Source organism: Strix aluco, chromosome 1, assembly GCF_031877795.1.
Source record: "Strix aluco isolate bStrAlu1 chromosome 1, bStrAlu1.hap1, whole genome shotgun sequence".
In the NCBI taxonomy this organism is placed as follows: Eukaryota; Metazoa; Chordata; class Aves; order Strigiformes; family Strigidae; genus Strix; species Strix aluco.
Genome location: NC_133931.1, coordinates 125,305,798 through 125,325,593, shown reverse-complemented (window position 1 = coordinate 125,325,593; position 19,796 = coordinate 125,305,798). Strand labels below are relative to the sequence as shown.

The 19,796-nt window shown below is 37.2% G+C and overlaps 1 protein-coding gene across 1 annotated transcript in view; it reads left to right on the top strand.

The window, feature by feature from the left end:
- Window positions 1-19,796, top strand: part of MALRD1 (MAM and LDL receptor class A domain containing 1) — a 291,044-nt gene that overhangs the window by 61,670 nt on the left and 209,578 nt on the right. Inside the window, exons 14-17 of the mRNA XM_074814744.1 lie at window positions 4,469-4,621; window positions 4,767-4,872; window positions 6,129-6,496; window positions 8,105-8,517. Of these exons, the coding sequence (XP_074670845.1) occupies window positions 4,469-4,621; window positions 4,767-4,872; window positions 6,129-6,496; window positions 8,105-8,517 (1,040 nt within the window). The remainder of the gene's footprint in view (window positions 1-4,468; window positions 4,622-4,766; window positions 4,873-6,128; window positions 6,497-8,104; window positions 8,518-19,796) is intronic.

Sequence of the window (19,796 nt, the reverse complement as noted above, 5' to 3'; positions counted from 1 at the left end):
ATTTGCGGCCTTCCAGAAGTCTAAAACATTTGTTTTAAATGTTGTTTTCAAAAGGTCTTTTTCTCAAATTCTTGTTAGGCATCGCTCTGCTTACAGAGAAGCTGCACATCTGATTTGTGAAGGCCTTTGAGTGAAGCTTCTCAAAACAGAAAAGGATAAATCTCATTCCATAAGAACCCAAAACCAGAAAGAAATCTAGATTTTTGTGATAAGAAGTCAGCTCAGAGAAAACTAAATATGCTGAAGATGTAAAGATAGCTTTCTCAAAACATCAATAAAGCCAACTACCCTTAAATGCTATGGTCTCAGTATCACTCTGGTTCCTTCACGATAATTGAGGAAGCTTGTTAACAATGCTAAAAGGGGCAGCAACGAAAAAATATATCCATACAGGTGGCACAGATACTATTAGAAGTAAAAAAGTGTCAAATAGCTGAAGTAATGTCCAAATGAAAAAGGTAGAAAAGATGAGAGATTTTGTGGGTTAAAGGTCAAAAACCATCAAGGATGACAAAAATAAGTTTTAAAAAAGCTAGCAATAAGTTCCTCAAACACAGGAGAAGACAGCCTGGCAGAGTCTGCAGGACAACCTGATGTTTAGAGTATTAAGAGTTCATGGAAGAAAATAAGAAATAAGAGAAAGTCAGAAAATAAAGTACTGGGAGAGAAGACAAACTAGTGTCATAGAATCATGGAATCACTGAATGGTTTGGGTTGGAAGGGACCTTAAAGATCATCCAGTCCAACTCCCCTGCCATGGGCAGGGACACCTTCCACTAGACCAGGTTGCTCAAAGCCCTGTCCAACCTGGCCTTGAACACTTCCAGGGAGGGGTCACTCACAACTTTCCTGAGAAGCTGATCCAGTGTCTCACCACCCTCACAGGAAAGAACTTTTTCCTTCTATCTAATCTACATCTACCCTCTTCAGTTTAAAACAGTTGCCCCTCGTCCTATTATTACACTCCCTGGCAATGAGATCTTTCCTATAGCCCTCTTTAAGTACTGGAAAATTGCTATAAGGTCTCCGTAGAACTTTCTCTTCTCTAGGCTGAACAACCCCAACTCTCTCAGACTGTCCTCATAAGGGAGGCACTCCAGCCTCCTGATCATCTTCGTGGCCTCCTCTGGACCCACTCAAGTAACTCTATGTCCTTCTTACATTGGGGGCCCCAGAGCTGGACACAGTACTTCAGGTGGGGTCTCATGAGAAGAAAGTAAAGGGGGAGAATCAACTCTCTCAACCTGCTGGCCACACTTCTCTTGATGCAGCCCAGGATACAGTTGTTTTTCTGGGCTATGAGCACATGTTGCTCCCTCATAGTCAGTTTTCCATCCACTACTACTCCCAAGTCCTTCTCCACAAGGCTGCTCTCAATCCACTCATCGCCCAGCCTGTATTTGTGCTTGGGATTGCCCTGACCCATGTGCAGGACCCCACCTCTCAAGCCTGTCCAGGTCCCTCTGGATGGCATCCCTTCCCTCCAGCATGTCAACTGCACCACACAGCTTGGTGTTGCTGGCAAACTTGCTGAGGGTGAACTCAATCCCACTGCCCATGTCACTGACAAAGGTGTTAAACAGCGCTGGTCCCAATACCTGAGGAACGTCACTCATCTCCACTTGGACATTGAGCTGTTGACTGCAACTCTTTGAGTGTGACCATCCAGCCAATTCCTTATCCACCAAGTTCTCCATCCATCAAACCCATGCCTCTCCAATTTAGAGACAAGGATGTTGTGCAGGACAGCATCAAAAGTTTTGCACATGTCCAAGTAGATGGCATCAGTTGTTCTTCCCTTATTCACCAACACTGTAACCCCATCATAGAAGGCCACCAAATTCGTCAGGCATGATTTGCCCTTAGTGAAGCCATGTTGGCTGTCACCAATCACTTCCTTATTTTCCATGTGCCCTAGCATAGCTTCCAGGAGGATCTTCTCCATCATCTTGCTGGGCACAGGGGTAAGACTGACTGGCCTGTAATTCACCGTGTCATCCTTTTTTCCCTTTTTATAAAATGGGGCTATGTTTCCCCTTTTCCAGCCAGTGGGAACTTCCCTGGACTGCCACGACCTCTCAAATATGATGGATAGTGGTCTAGCCACTTCATCCACCAGTTCCCTCAGGACCTGCGGATTCATCTCATCATGTCCCATGGACTTGTACACCTTCAGGCTCCTTAGGTGGTCTGAAATGTGATCTCCTACAGTGAGCAGTTATTCCTTCTCCCAGTCCCTGCCTTTGCCTTCTGTGATATGTGTGGTTTGGCTGGAACACTCATCAGTGAAAACTGAGGCAAAAAAGTATTGAGCACCTCAGCCTTCTCCATATCTCAGGTAACCAGGTTTCCCATTTCCTTCTGGAGAGGGGCCACATTTTCCCTAGTCTTTCTTTTATCACTGGCAATCCTATAGAAGCTTTTTTTTTGTTTGTGAGTGTTCACTGTGAAAGAAACTGCAGAGGTACCCAAGCAATGGCCTTTCTTTCTGGATAATCTGTCTGAAACTGAAGTGCCAGTCAAAGAGGCTATGGGACAATTAGGTAATTGAAGTGGTATCAAGCATCAAAACCAAGTGCATTTCCCCCATGCTCTGCCAGCTTGCTCCATTCTTGTATCTTCCATAGGTGTTAAATAGTTGGGTTGAGATTTACTTGAAGGTTTCAGGGTTATTTTATCTCAATGTATTCACCCATACTTAAGTTAAATATATGGTCTGGTGCATCTTTTCTTTTATGTTTTGTCTCTGTTACAAGTTACAGATGCAAGAAGTCTGGGCTCAGACTTAACAGTTTTATCTTGTTTATTTGCCTTTTTTGGTGTAACCATCTGTGTCCAATATTTGCCATATTCTTCACTGCTGTGCTCCTGGGAATGTGGGACAGTTTCTTCTGTCGAGCAAAAAACAAATCAGAAATAGCTCTCTATATTCCCTTATTGTTATGCTCTGTCAGTGGATTTTTAGTCATTTCCATCATGTCTCGTTCCTTGAATATTTGCAAACATTTTTTGTCTTCATTTTAGTCAATCAAAGTGTTCTATCAAAAAATTTCTTCCTTCTGTTTTTGTGTCACATTTGATCTACATCATTTTGTCTTTGACATTTCTGACCCACGTACACCATATATATAATGAACTCATATTTTCTTTGATCTCTTAAATGTTATTTGGTCTTCCATATTTGTGCAATGATTTTTTTGAATCAGCATTAATAACTGTGGATTTCTATGTGCTTTGCTTAATAATCCACAAAATCTTGTCTTTTTAGAAGCTCTAACCAACAATAATACTAACTTCCCTGATTCAGTAATTTTTTTCATTCTTTCTAACAAATTATATATAAATTAATGTGACATAGTTTTTAAAGAAGAAAAAAAAATCAAAAAACCTCCTATATTTGCAGTAAATAAACATTTATGTAATCCTGTTATCCAAGAGACTTCATTTGATTTTGAAATGTGCATTTTCTATACTGTAATTATATGGCCACTGGAAGCTGTGATAAGACATTATAAAATAATGGTAGAGTTCTGACAGTCATGTCAGAATTTTTTTTTGTTTATTCTATGTATATATTTAATAAATTATTGCTTAAATAAATATTGGTATAATTTTCTTAATGTTTTCCATTATAATTATAATTTCTATTATAATGTTTTCCTATTATAATTACTGGACTCAAAAATATCATTTTGTGATTTAAAGAGGATTTTTTTAAAGTGCAGAAGAGGAAAACCTGATGTTTTTTAATTTTAACATAATAAATATTTGTCATTTTGCATTCATTCATGTATGACACTCTTCCCCTCCTTCCTTTCTTTTATTTTGTATTATACACATTTTCTGAAATTTCACTTCTCTTTTAAATGAAGAAATGAAGAATGCAGCTGAGTATGTTTTTCAAATCTTTTCCACTGCAGTAATTTGTGTTTCAGATATTTCCTTCTTTTACCAATGTCATAGTGTCTCAGTAATGTCTGATATTTAACTTAATTCCTGTTGCAACTAGAGGAAGGCTTTTGTTATCATTAACATACTTGCTGAGATTCAGAAAATAAAGGATTTCTGGCTCCAATATCAATTCCCTAAAAGATCTTGCAGAAGGCTTGTTACTATTTTGTGTGCTCTGTGCTCTTGCTGTGTAACATGAGGATTGTGAGGTCTGTTTTCAGCACCTCCTCACCTACTTTGAGTGGCTTGGGTGTGGGGTCTTTAGAGGGAAGGATTTGTTTTACTGAATACATGGCATATATTGATGGCTTGGTTGTACCTGTGGGACTGCTGTTTTACCCAGTTGTTGTAAAGCAAGTACCCCATCTTGTACTCTGCTTCCCCACACCCTTTTCCTAGGCTTCTTTCTAGAATATTGGTGAGGTATTAGAAATGTTTTATTTCCTTTCCTTTTCACACTGCAAAGCTTGTTTAGTAATGTCATGTATAAAGTAAAATGTATCTTTCTTCATTTCAGCTGCTGTATGTGACTTTGAAAGAGAGAGCTGTGGTTGGACTGAAGCTGCAAATGCAGATGAATTTGACTGGGTAAGAAGTTCCAGTAGTGCTCTTGCACCCATTTTTCAGAAGCAAGCTCCTCCGCAGGATCACACCTTCAACAAATCTGAAGGTAAGACAAGCCAGCCTACAAACAGGGAAGTGGAAGAGATATACCTGCTCTTTAATCAAATTTCAAATGGAGGACATGAATGCTTTAAAACCTTTAGAAACACTTTCTTCAGCCTGAAAAGTTTTTTTCTGTTTTATTTTGATAGGTCATTTTATGTTCATTCTGAAAAACAGCAGCAGCATTTCCCAAGTAGCTCGGCTACGAAGCCCAAAGTTCAGGCAAACTGGATCAAATTGCACATTGACCTTTTGGTACGAAATAATTTAGATTTAAAAATTCTGGATCATCTCACATTGTTTCTGTTAGACTGAAATTGAGGTTATAGTTTGCAATAGACACACCTTCTTCTGCAGTATTTATTTCTTTTTGTTCTTTAATCATATAGTCTTCATTGCAAACAATATGCAGAAATAAGCTGAAGCACTTGGAGAACAGATCTGAAACGGGATGACTTTGTTGTCAGGCTTTGAACAAAATTATAGGAAGGATTTTATCTGCATATAAATAAGCAATTACCAGAGTCATTTTGCCATTTCTACTTTGCTTAAGTAAATTTGAAAATGTTGTGGAATTTTGTTCAAGAACAGGAAACCATCCAAAAATCTAATAACTCCTTGAGTCACCTACAGTATCCAGAAATAGATTATACCACCTTTAAGAGAAAGCTCCAGTGCAAGAATTGGAGCTTTGCTTCCAATTCTTTATTTATATACATAGAAAAAAAACCCAAATCCCTTTCAGTTATTGTGTTGTCTCAGTCATTGTGAAATCTTGTCAAAGAGGGACAGAAAAAGTAAACTGTGATAATTTGTTTACTAAGGTCAAAAGTGATGCTACTGTTTAATTAAATGTTTGGCCTGACTGATATTATTAAGTACAGTTTTTCTCAGTAATGTCAAATACATTTGCCATAGAAAGAGGAAATGTCTTTTTATCAAAGACTCAGGTCTTGAAGTTGGAGTATAGGTCTGTAAATTACATGTTATTGGTTCTGTTCCTGGTTCTGTTCCCAGTTTCATTGTACAATTGCTCACCTAAGTATTTATGATTTTTAAATGCTTTGAGATCCTCAAAAAATGCTGCAAAATGCAACGTTAATAATGACTAACATAGAAGGTGTACTTTGGCATTCAGTAAGTGTTATGTTTTTCCTTCTTGAAACTTTATAATTATGTATTGAATTAAATTTATAAAAAACATATTATGCATCTGAGTGAGCAGTGTTCATTGCTTAATATGAAAGCAAATGTGTCTCTTCAGTTATGGGTTTTAATTTAATGAAGTGTGCTTCTTCTCTCATAATCTTCAAATCTTGAAATGAGTCCTAGACTGATACAGCAGCCTACCCTACCATCATAATGTGGATTGAGTTGCAGGTAAACTGGAAATAGGCACTGTGGACTTTCTATATTTCATAGATCTATGACAGAAAAGATACTGGACATTATAGGTGATGTGGACCATCCTCATCATTTGCACCCTTAACATTTTTTTTTAACCATTTTAGGTATTACAATTATGGACAGTCAGTTGGGGCAGCAGAGATGCAGTTGCTTGTGGATGGGCTGAAACAGCCTACTGTCCTTTGGAGGGCATATTACAACGAGGGAAATCAATGGTTGAAGGCAGTTATTCAGCTTGGACGCCTTCCACATCCTTTCCAATTATCACTTGATAAAATCAGTCTGGGTTTCTATGATGGCATCTCAGCAATTGATGATATTACATTTGAAAACTGTGCTCTTCCACCTCCAGCATTAAGTTGTGAAGGTCCTAATCGTTTCTGGTGTAGAGACACAAAAGCGTGTATTGACAGTTTATTAGTCTGTGATCTTGTGGATAACTGTGGGGATGGATCAGATGAAGACAACTGTAGTAAGTACTTTCCATTATTGCTTACTTTATATCAAACCAAAATTTACTTGCCAAATTCTGGAGTAAAAAAGCACGATGTTGTTATAGCCAATCAATGTCACAGCCAGTGATGATTCAACTGACTATAGTTACTGCTGAAATTTTTAACTTAAATGCATATGATTAGTTACAACTCAGGGTAAATGGAATTCAATCTCCTTTACCCAAATGAATCATATTTCTTCAACTTTTATAAAACACACACATGCATTACAAGGTCATTTTAAGAGAGAGAATTCACAGTCTGCCAGTTGATTTGGGTTAACATGTTGTCTTTGATTACACTGATGGAGGTACAGCAGAAGACTTATATGGACTGTAAAGAGTGTGTGTCTTATCTCTTTTTATGACCTATATTCTTTCTACCTAGAAAACATTAAAATATCTGTACTAGAAGATACTAGTCATGCTGGGCATAATTGTCCCTTTCGAAGAAAGAACTTGTACATATTGAGGAAAGCTATGGGTCGTTCACATTTTTGATATTCACGTTGCAGTGCTGAAGGGTGCTGTTGATGATTTTCTCCCCGAAGCATGCATTCATCAATTTTAAGAACTCAAGAACATTAATATAAAATAAAATTAACTAGCTTTATCGCATCCTGAGGCAACTAAATTATGCAAATCACAATGAGTTTGAGAAACAGGGGACACCTTACATGCTTGAGAGAATACCATCCTGCACTGATATTTGCTGAATATCAACTTAAAACTGATCTGAATTTAAAAGAAAGTGAAGGCTTTCCAGCCTGTTTCAGTTTTCCCACTTGTAAAATGTCTATCTTCTTTATAACCCATTTTGAGGTCTATAGTAAGAAATTACTATATGATTTACAGTTTTAAACACCATAAAAAATAACAGCTTAATTAAAAAAAAAGAGAATTGGCTGTTATGTCATTTACTGTTTATGGAGGGCAGATGTAAAGATGAAATGTAAGTTCTCCACCTCTGATTCACATTTTATTTTTTTATATTAGAAGTAATTGGTCTAATCAATATATTTTGTCTTGGTGTCAAAAAATAAACTGTAGTTGTGTTATAAATGCCTCTATTGAATTTAGCTTTGATAAAGCTATCATACTACTATTATTGAGGATAATAAAGATCTAAAACACAATCCATTTTTAGGACTACTGCAATGCAAAAACATATTACGTCACTTATTACACATACTTACAAGACTGTATCCTGTGATTTATTTCAACCAATTGACCTCAGTTTTAACTCCTTTATCAAGTTAAATTTCAGTTAAAGAACTTTACATTATTTAATTATAAAAATAAATAAATTTAATAATATGGAAAAGAAAATGTTATTAACAGTTCTGTTTATTCAGTAAATTAATTATGTGCAGCTTGCCAGATATATATTGAAAGAGGAGGTAACTAAGTAAAGATTTATTTTTCTTTTTTTGTCCAGGTTAAGTGTATGTTTATTCTTCAGAGTGGAACTTTTGCAAGAAGATATGGATTTTTCTCTATATTAGAAAGAAATTTTGGCAAGGAGAAAAAGATGTATCACCTTTTGATAGTGCTTTCACTTGACAGTCTGTTCTGTTTACATTTCAGACTCTGACCTACAGTGTAACTTTGAGAATGGGCTGTGTAATTGGGAGCAGGACACTGAGGATGACTTTGACTGGATCAGAATACAAGGTCCAACCCCCACAGTTAATACAGGCCCATTAAAGGATCACACAACAGGCACTACCAGGGGACACTACCTCTACATGGAATCCTCTGAGCCACGTCAATTCCAAGATAAAGCGGTTTTGCTTAGTCCTCTCTTCAACCCTTCTGGCAACAGAACCTGCATTTTCCGCTTTCATTATCATATGTTTGGAAAGCAAGTTTTCAAGCTTTCAGTCTTCCAGAGAACTGTGAGTAATACCAAGGGATGGCTGTTGTGGTACAAGTTTGGAAATCAAGGAAACAGATGGATTAGACAAACACTCTACATCAGCAGCTCTAAGCCATTTCAGGTATGATCCTTGTAGATTGCGAAGTGCTTATTTGCTGCATCGTAAAACACTGTGAGTATATAAATGGCAGTGCAATCCCAAAGTTATTTGTAACTGTCTGGTCAAATTTACTTTGAAATACATTTGTAGGGTTTAGGGTTTTTTATGAAATATGTCTGAAATATTTATTTTTTGTTGAATTTATTTTTCCCCCTAAAACACTTGATTTGAATGTTTTGAACAGGAACATGTGGTATTTAAAGTAGATTATATTTTTGGTTTTCAAGCATTTGGTGAAACAAACTTATCTGAACCTGCTACAGAACAGCTTGGCAAAAATTTTAATTCATTCATGAAAAAAAAATTCTCTTCTCTGCCTTACTTTTCCAGAGTTAAATGTTAATCTTTAATTGTATAAGGCCAGAAAAAAATATCAGTTCAAAATATTTGGGTGCAAGCCTAGGTCAACAATCAAATATATTTTGGAAAAAGATGTGATTATAGTAAGTTACAGCTACAAATCTTGATTCATTTTCTCACCTTTCTAAAGCTGTTTATGTTATTTACCTTTCACTGTGTATGGTCTGTGTATTTTGGTCAGGTTAATGAACCTGCAGGTTTATTAGAGGAGACATTAATTCACTTGACTACCAACTGGTCATAAAATTAACTTTAAAAGAACATTTTTTTATAAAAATATTTCTTTATAGAAAGAAACACCTTCCTTTTAAATCTTATATAATGCAGTATTTTCTTTAGATTGTCCCACATTTAATTCTCAGAAGATTATTTTTAGGTGGAGAGAAGTTCTATCCTCTTTGGAGGAAAAGGCCTTAATATTGCTGTGGTTGCATGGAGGCAGCTGGAAGGAGAGTGTTCGTTTTCTGTCAAGACTCTTTGTAGAAATGTAAAGGAGTATCAACATAATGCTAACAAGGCTTTTTTTTTTTTTTTTTTTTTTTTAAGTAAGAAAACATATCCTATGTATGATAGTTTGTCTAAAGAACTATAAGCCCATGTGTCCTATATTTGACCTTCTGAGGGTTAGGAAGGTTTGTTCAGTAACTGAAAATATTTTTAATGCATTAGTGTTGAAGGGTTTTCTGTTGTACTTGTCTGTTTCTGTGCAGGGAATGCAAAGATCTTATATTCTTTTGATGTAGTTTTATTTTTCATAGTCGTTTTTGAGGACCATGAAGTGTAACATAATTTGTTAGTTTATTCTGAAGAAAGAGATCAAGATCTGATGTTCTTTATTTCACATTGCATTTGTTATGATGGAGCTTGCCGTGTCACAACCTACCACCCCTCAAAACTCAGAAATTTTGAAGAGAACAAGTTGTTCTGTTGCTAATAAGTTGACAAGTGCTGACCTCTTTCCAATCTTTCTTTTAAGTGCATAGTGCTTGGATACTTCCAGGACTAAAGTCATGTCTACTGGCTGGGTAACAGTATTAAAGTTGTAGCCTCTATGTTTACTATGCTGTGTTCCCCATACCCTATAAAGTTAGTGGTTCAGTGTTTTCACACCATGTGCTTAAAGTTTTGTAGGTCACCTGCATGCTTCAAATGAAATGTTTAGATTCACTTGAGAATGGATTCTTTTTTCTTGAAAGTCTAAAAATAAGATAGAACTTCTTAATAATTTTCTGGTCAAAATACATGTCTTGACTTCCTAATCTCCATTTCTAGCCAGAGCATCTCATCAGCTGTTTTAGGATTTTCAGAGATTCCTAGTGAACAGAAAATGTTAGATTCTAGAACCAAAGGTGGCCTAAGTCTTTGTAACACAGACCTTCATTCTCTTCTAAATGTAAGAGATTACCATATATCTGAGATAGCTATAACACCTCTTTTTCTTCCCTCCCTGTCTAAGTCTGTCATTTGTTTACACATTCCAAGAAAAAAGCCACATGAATACTAAATCCCTCAAATTCACATTTTCAGTTTATTTACTAACATGGTAAGGCAACTTTGGCAGCATACAAACAACTGTTCCTATATACTATCTGTTTTGAAAAGGAGGAGTTCTCAGCCAAAAATTCAAAATGGCAGAGAAAGATACTTGAGAACCTCTGGAAAGCCAGAGCCCCTTTTGAAAGTTTGGAAGTCTATAGATATGAAACTGTAGGACCTTTAATTGAATGCTGTGGCAGAAACCCGAAGGGAATAGCACATGAAGACTTCCTTTACACCCACCAGCTCCCACTGAACCTCAGAATCTTGAATTTCTCAGGAAACCTTTGTTCTAGCTGCCATCAAACCGTGGCTGAAGTTTGTTGCTGTTCCATCAGATATTTTACATCAGTGTTAAATGTGACATCATTGAGCAGAACAGGAGTAGCTGGATGAGTGAAAAGGGAAATTTAGAGGTAATTTATTTAAATGCATTTCTCTGAGCCAAAATTAAGCATCTCTCTCAAATACTAATACAGACAAGTAACAAAACCCATCCAAAATACACACGGCTGTAAAACTCAGTTTTGCAGCTTTTGTGATCTTGAGTTTCCCTTTGAATTCAGAACTGATATGACACAGAAATCTGCAAAGGATTTAATAATCTGCAAGAAATTATACTTTCTTTTTGGTAAAAATTTCAATTTAAAAATATATTCCTTTTCAAGATATTCCTTTTTATTATATGGGACACTTGTTCCAACATGAAAAAGAATGGGCTGTTTAGTGTACTTGTCTCTATACTTGATCTACATTTATTTTCATCTCCCTGAGAAGCTTACTTACATGTCTTTTCCTTCAAAGTACATTTGAAAAGGTAGTAAAATAAGAATCTGTCCATGGTAGCCTACTTATATTGATGATGAATAGTGTTTGCTTTTATCTTCCTTGAATAATCATAATACCTGAAATAGTTCCCGCTCAGAAGAAAGTGCAAGATTCTATTTTAGCATCTTAGATAAATGTAGCTGTCTTAGCTTGCTCTATTCATTCAAATTTCTGTGGATACAGAAAAAGAGAATGTTGATATTATGTGAACAATGGCAAAATTCTGTATCTCAATCCTTTTGGACAGTGTAGTCTCCTTTTAGTCATGATATAAATCACATATCTACTGTGTCAGTCATCAGATATCTCAGGCAACTTTACTAGATTGCAGAGCATATTATTTAAAAAAAAAAAAAGGGAAAAATAATTAACTTTACCCCAATCCAATTCACTTTTTGGCTCATCTGCAATACATATGTTTACCTCTGTAAACAAAGATGGTTATAGATCTTTGATACTCAAAACCATAAGTAATACATAAAGGGGTGTAATATTCTATGATGATATTATAATGATCAGTCTAGTTTATTTAATTTGGCTGTTATGAAACTTAAAAATGCAAATATGCCATTTAAGTATGTGATTAATTATTAGTTATGTTGAGTATAATTACAAAATATTTTAGCATTTTGAGTATCATATATAAAACCTTACATCTCCCTTCAAATATAAAATGTTCTCTCTTTAAATGTGAAAAACAAGGACCAGAATCAGGAGAAAATAATGAATGAAAATTTATTGAAAAGTACTAGCTTATGGAAGTTTACATGCAAAATAAAATTGCAATTAAGTAGATATAAAATGCATTTGGTTTTTTCCTATTTCACAAGTGGTTGAGAAAAGTAAACAACCAAATCCACTGTAATAATTTTACTCTTATTGTCAATTAGGTATTAGTTTAGGAAGTAATGGAATATTGATTGAAATTTAGAATGATACATTTGCTATGAATATAGAATAGCACTACATTCTACAAACACAAATACAAGCCAACCTTCTTTCTCCAGCTACTATTTTTAGTACCTGTTGTTCTATTTTTGTGTTCTTCTCAGTGTAGAATCCAAACTGTTTGTATTTTAAGGGCCTGATTCTGAAACAAGTATGCCTGAGTATATTGATAATGGTGCAAGTTAGATTTCTCAAGCTCTTGAGCAGCATTTTAAACTAGGTGTAATGGTTTGGAATATGACCAAACATGGGAAGGCAGATAGCTGAAGCACAGTGGATACCTTTCCCTTTTTTTTATACATTGCTATTTGTACCTTTGACATTCTAACTTGCTCTTTTCAGGTATAGTGGTTACACCATTCATTGCTCATGGTTTAAAACAAGACAATTTTGTATATTCAAAGTTCTGTCAGTTTGGGGAAAAAATTCTGTCCTGAAATGGACCTCTGCTTTGTTAAAGCAAAATGTGTTTTGTGTCTTTGTATTCTTATGTTCTGAATACCCCTGTCTCTTATTCAGGCTAAGCTATCAAAGCATAGGTGCTGACCAAGCCTATTTCAGACATTCTCACATAAAGGACTTTGATGTTGGCATTTTAATGTGGGTTGTAAATGTATCAAAAAGAATTAACTTAGTTGTCTTGTAAAATCCTTTTGTCTTATTTGGTGTTACATAGTATGATATGAATTGTCTCTTGCAGCATCTGCAAAGTACAAAGGTTCAGTATGACTAGCTACAGTTTTGTCTTTTGTTTTTTTTTGTTGTTCTTGTTGTAAATCCTAGAACCCCTAGGGATTCCCACATGCCATACCCCTTTTAAGTTTCTCAGCTCATAGGATCTGATGTTGTAGCCACCTGGTGCTGAACTGGGAGGCATTCCCTGTTACAATCACTGAACATCTTCTCTAAATCAGATAGCGGGAAACATCTCTGAGCATCATTAGGGTCCCCTTACTCTTTCAGACATGAAGCAATAAAAGACAGCCTTCAAGAAGGCTTTGTTTTACTTTGCTACAACAGGATATTCACCAAGTGAAACATTACAAGTATCATCAGTCCTAACTTAGACAGAGACACCTAATAAGATTTACCTCTAACAGCTGTTAGTTGTCTGTTGAAGAGGAAGCTTTGGGTCACTTCCAAATAAATCCTTCATAAAATTAATATATTTCACAATACTTCAGATGAAAGAGAAATTATTTTCTAAGTTAGTCACAGCCCTAATATTTTTTTTTTTGTGATCTTTGACAAAATCATCAAATGTAATATCAGTTGTATGGACGTTCAAATGGGAAAGGGTGAAGTGTTAGTCATAATTAGTTCTGACACATAAATCCTTAAGTATACTTCCTGAATGATGCTAAATCAAGAACTGACTTTATTTTCAGCAGCAGAAATTGTCTAAAGACAGATAAGAATCTAAAGGAAGTTTCTTCATTTTTGACACACTAGATTAAGGTGATTGTCTTCTAATATATTCATTTAAATCTTAATTTTTCATCTTTTTATTTCTATTATGAAATACGGGGCATATTATACCTTTTCTTACAAAGATTTTAAAATTTAATGACAAATTAGCTCACTATGAACACACTTTATTTTCAGTTACTCTTATGTTTTAACCATAGAAATAGTTGTGGAGGTGCATAGTTACAGCTGAGTTTTTAACTTTGATTATAGGATTGTGTTAGGTTTTCCTTAATTAGACCCAGCTACTTCCTGTATTATGGTTTTGGTATGTCCTTGATATAAGATCCATTTGGTGTCAAATACATGTCTAGTAAACATACATTATTTGCATCCAGGCTCTTACTATTCATCTAAAAAGAAACAGTAAGGGCTGAAAAATGTATTTAAGGTACTACCAGGTAGCTGGTCACAATCACATAGGCAATAACTACTTAGTCACCCTCTACTCCCTCCCTTTTCATTCCTGAGTGAGATGAGATAGTGATTCTTCTTTGGGGATTCTGATGATCTGCTCTGTAATAAGTGGAAAAGGATCACATATCTTTCTTCAGTTATTTCTGGATTTCTAGATGTTTCTTGCACTTACTTTTCTGAGAAGTGAGCAGACTGATCAACACTCTGCCCCCCCACCCCCACCCCGCCCCCCCCCCAATCATTTCTGTAATGAAAAACTCTGGGTTCTATTGAAAAATGGACTTTTTGGCATAATTCTGTTTTACAAACTATCTTTAAACTGGCTTTGAGTTCTGTTTCAAACAAAAAGGCTGAGCTATGGCAAATTGTGAAGTTTCAGAATTTAATGGTTTTATTTCATGCATGTCTAGTGGTGATAATTATATTTCATACATGAATAATATAGCAGGACTTGTCCTAATAGACTAAATATCCTTTGTATCAATTTAAGAAAAGATAATGACTTGCTAGACTTCCTCGTCAGTTACAATATTCTTGAATTAAGAAAATTTCAAATTTCATTTCATACATAACAAGCATCAGAAGTATTGAAATTACAGGTTCTAGATCTCATATCGCATTTCACAACACCTCTGAGAGAAATTTTCAGTGGGGGTTGTAATGTCAATACTTTTGTAGTTCGACTTAAATGTGAGAGTTTTTCAGTCTTCTCTAATCATTAACTGATAAGTGTCAGGTTGAAATTCTGGACTTAATACTGGTGTACTCCAGAAAATGAAGCTGACCAAATTTAGTCATATTCTACTTCTTGCATGCAGCTTCACTGGAAGTGTGTGCGTAAGTTTTTATTGTCCCAAAGAGAAGTACTGTTTCCTAATATGAAACGCAATGTGAGGAGACCATGTTTCAGCCTGTTACAGTTGCATATCAGCACATGCAGCTAGGACTTACCCTTACCACTCACAGTGTTAAAAGGAAACTGGTTCTGAACAGTTTGTGCTCTTTCTTCTATATATCCTATGAAAACAAATCAAAGTAATTGTGTATTTGCCCTTAAGTTAGGAACATTAAGCTAAAAAAAATAAACAAATAATTGAAGTAGAAACATTTGAGCTATTCTAGAATACTTGGGTAAAAAGTGTTCCTCTTAGAAAGAGAGATGGTTGAGATGTAACAGAGAAACATCAAATCAACAGTGTCGTAGAGAAGCTGCATAGAGAATTATCATTAATGATTCTCTGAATACAGAGAATGAGAGGTACTCTGTGAAATTATTAGGCAACACAATCAGAACAAAAGGAAATACTATTTTAGGATGGCCTTTGTACAATTCATTGCTGAGAGGTGTTTTGGTTACACGGAAGTATGATCAATAAATAACTTGGTAAATTATCAAAAGAAAAGCCTGTTAAGTGCTACTAGCACAATAATGAGGCTATAATCTCCCACCTATGATATATTGCCAAGAGTCTGGGAGCTACCACTGCATACCTTTTTTGTTCTCATTGTGGATATGGCAGTATCCACTGGGAGACACACACTGCAGTTAGCTGGACAGCTGACCTAAACTCTGGTACATTTGTCCTCCTGCTGTGAGCCATTGTGCTGCAGACAGCTTTCAGTGCTCACCCTTTTTGATATTCTAACTATAATTTCAGATTTTCTGCAGTCGCTTTCACTCTTATTGAACCAGGTTTATTGTTGTCAAGTGTTGTTAGCCTTCTGCCTTGATTTGGTTGTCTGTTTGCCTCCTTGTTCAGGGCCTCATGTTCAGTGCATGCTGACATACCAGTAAGAGCTTGTTAATGTTTAGCTGGTTAGATACATAATCTTTCATTAAAATCTGGTGTTGAAGCAGCTCTGAATTTAACAAGGACTTCTCTAAAATGTTTATTACACATCCAATACCTACTTGTGATCATTTTTCTATTGTTTTTGATCCTTTCCTTGTTAGCAATTTCCACACAAAGATTTAGTTATCATGGATTTCCACTCTAGCAACAGCTTCGGTTTCAACTTTCAATTTGTCGTTTCTCATCTTCCTTCTCTTACTCTTCTCCTTTGCATTTTTCCTAATAATCTGCTGAAATTAGTATTCTGATTCCAGGATTTGGGTTTTTTTCCTTTTTTTTTTTTTTTTTTTGTCCTTTAAATGTTACCACATGCTTCTGTTGCTTCTTACTCCTCCAATTCTACTCCAAATACATGAATATCCATATATGGCTGCAGCCATATTTGCTGCAGCTTGGTAGCTGTCTTTCTGGGTGTTATTTTTCTTCATCTCCGATCTGTGTGTTGGAATCTTTCATCCCTGCTACCTGCTTGCATGTTGCATGTTACTCTTTGGTTTTCACATTTACATTGTGCTATTGGTTTCTGATCTGTTTATAGTCATCATTCTCAGTTTTATTTTCACTGTGACAATGTAAAGCCCATGGTCATTTGGTATGCAGTTGCCCCTGGAGCAATTGCTTATTAATTGACTAATAGATTAATATTGTCAGGGAAGTGTTTACCCACATTTTTTAATCCTCCATTGATAATAGAATTGTAGAATCATAGAATGTTTTGGGGTGGAAGGGACCTTAGAGATCATCTCGTTCCACGCCCCCTGCCATGGGCAGGGACATCTTCCACTAGACCAGGTTGCTCAAAGCCCCGTCCAACCTGGCCTTGAACACTTCCAGGGAGGGGGCAGCCACAACTTCTCTGGGCAACCTGTTCCCCTGCCTCAGCCCCATAATCATAAAAAATGTCTTCCTTATGTCTAATCTAAATCTACCCTCTTTCAGTTTAAAACCATTGTCCCTTGTCCTGGCACTACAGGCCTTGGTAAAAAGTCTCTCTCCATCTTTCTTATAAGCCCCCTTTAAATATTGAAAGGCTGCTATAAGGTCTCCCCAGAGCCTTTTCTTCTCCAGGCTGAACAACCCCAACTATCTCAGCCTTTCTTTACAGAAGAGGCGTTCCAGCCCCCTGATCATCCTCATGGCCCTCCTCTGAACCTGCTCCAACAGTTCCATGTCTTTCTTCTGCTGGGGGCCCCAGAGCTGGATGCAGTACTCCAGGTGGGGTCTCACCAGAGTGATTAGAGGGGCAGAATCACCTCCGTTGACTTGCTGGCCACACTTTTTTTATACAGCCCAAGGTATAGCCTACATATCTCTGTAGGCCAGTTAAAAGAAAAAATGCACCCAAACCCAAAAGATTTGGTGTGTTACTGATATTTAACTCTCAGGTCTTCTTAGAAAGTGTCCTGGCAGGGTGTGATGTACAGAGATGGTTACAAAATGTCTGGGAACTGTGCCAGAGGATGTTGATGTCAGGCCAAATCACATGGATTACTTCATGTCTGTACTGTTGAAGTATCAATGCCTTTTAGTATGACAGCTCTAATACTTGCACTTGTATGACCTAGGCTTCTGTACCATGTCCCGTCCTCATGACCAAGATCAAAGACTTGGAGGGCTGTAGTGTGCCAGGGACAAACGCTGACATATCTCATGTCCATACTTCATGCAGAACTTGTGTAGACTCTACTTTGGACAACTCATGCTCAGGTTTCTTCACCAGTCCACAATCTACATGAGAAACAATATGCATGTAGAGTGGACAATGAAGGAACTAGGACACTTGTGGAAAAGAGTAAAAAACAGCCATAAGACCTGTGGTTGGTGGTGAAATTTGTGTTGATAGTGAAGGCTATTCAGTACCTACAGTATGAAGTGAAATACAGAGAACTTACATCTTGAAAATGTGTGTGGTGAAATGCAGTATATTTGAAAGGCAAAAAGTAGCGTGATTTTTTAAAAAGTCATTTCTAAACATCAGTAATGCCATTTTTGACAAGAGGATTTCAGAGCATAGAAAACAGTGTGAAAACAAGGAAATCACATGAGAAGCCAGGAAAATCTATTGTCCATTGTGCAAACCTTCAGGGATAATTTAATGTTCAGTTCTTTGGGAAAGAAATTGCCCTTTTGTTCAGTGCTATTACAGTACTTAATATCGTGAAACTATAATCCACTCTGTGGCAATTGCTCTTTTATTGGTATGCATTGGAACACCTGTCATGATGTCATCAAGTCACCACATATGCAGAAAGGGGACCAAGAACAAGAATTTCTAAGCTATCTTGACAATGCTTTTACCAATCAAAATTGTATTCTTAATTTTGCATCTGTCATTGCCTTGCAATTTTTGGGGGGGGGAAGGGTGGTGGGGAATGGACAAAGGGACCAGGGGTGGGTGTGTTTTACCTTTGCTCCCTATTTACATGCAGGAAGCTCAAAGGAAACTGCACAAGGTAAAAATAACCTTTCAGTACGTCAGTGAACTGTCAAATACTGCCCACTTTTTAAATACAGAAACCCTGAATTAAGGAAATGTTTTCACCACCTTTCACAGCCCACAACCCACTGAGAGACTGTGTTGCCATTTGAATTTGAGGGGAATCATGTAAAGTAGGAATTTTGCTTTGCTGAAAATTAAAAGTAGTGTCTTAAATTTGCTATTAATATACTACTTATCAGGAATTCCTGAACAGGAAAATGAGACTTAAAAAACTTTACAGAGAAGGAAAATGTTAGTGACTTTTCTCACAGAATCACAGAATCATTCAGGTTGGAAAAGACCCTTGGGATCATCGAGTCCAACCATCAGCCCTACTCTACAAAGTTCTCCCCTACACCATATCCCCCAGCATCTCATCTAAACAACCATTAAACACATCCAGGGATGGTGACTCCACCACCTCCCTGGGCAGCTTATTCCACTGTCTGACCACTCTTTCTGTGAAAAATTTTTTCCTAATGTCCAGTCTGAACCTCCCCTGTTGCAGTTTAAAGCCATTCCCCCTTGTTCTGTCACTAATCACCTGTGAGAAGAGACCAGCACCAACCTTTCTACACTGTCTTTTCAGGTAGGTGTAAAGAGTGATGAGGTCTCCCCTCAGCCTTCTCTTCCTCAAACTGAACAGTCCCAGCTCCCTCAATCGCTCCTCATAGGATTTATTCTCCAGGTCCTTCACCAGCTTCGTTGCCCTCCTCTGCACTCGCTCCAGCACCTCAATATCCCTCTCGTATTGAGGTGCCCAAAACTGGACACAATACTCAAGGTGTGGCCTCACCAGTGCAGAGCACAGGGGGACTATCACCTCCCTACTTCTGCTGGTCACGCTATTTCTAATACAAGCCAGGATGCCGTTGGCTTTCTTGGCCACCTGGGCACACTGCCGGCTCATGTTCAGTTGCTTGTCAATTAGAACCCCCAGATCCTTCTCTTCGAGACAGCTCTCCAGCCACACCTCCCCAAGCCTGTAGCCATGCAGGGGGTTGTTGTGGCCCAAGTGCAGGACCTGGCACTTGTCCTTGTTGAAGCTCATCCCATTAACGTTGGCCCACTGATCCAACCCATCCAAGTCCCTCTGTAGTGGCTCCCTATCTTCATGCAGATCGACACTCCTGCTTAACTTGGTGTCATCTGCGAACTTACTGATGATACACTCTATGTCCTTATCAAGATCATCAATAAAGATGTTGAACAGAAATGGTCCCAAGGCCAAGCCCTGAGGAACACCACTTGTGACCGGCCGCCAGCTGGATTTAGCTCCATTGACCACCACTCTCTGGGACCGTCCAGCCAGCCAGTGCTTGACCCAGCAGACCATTCGCTCATCCAGGCCA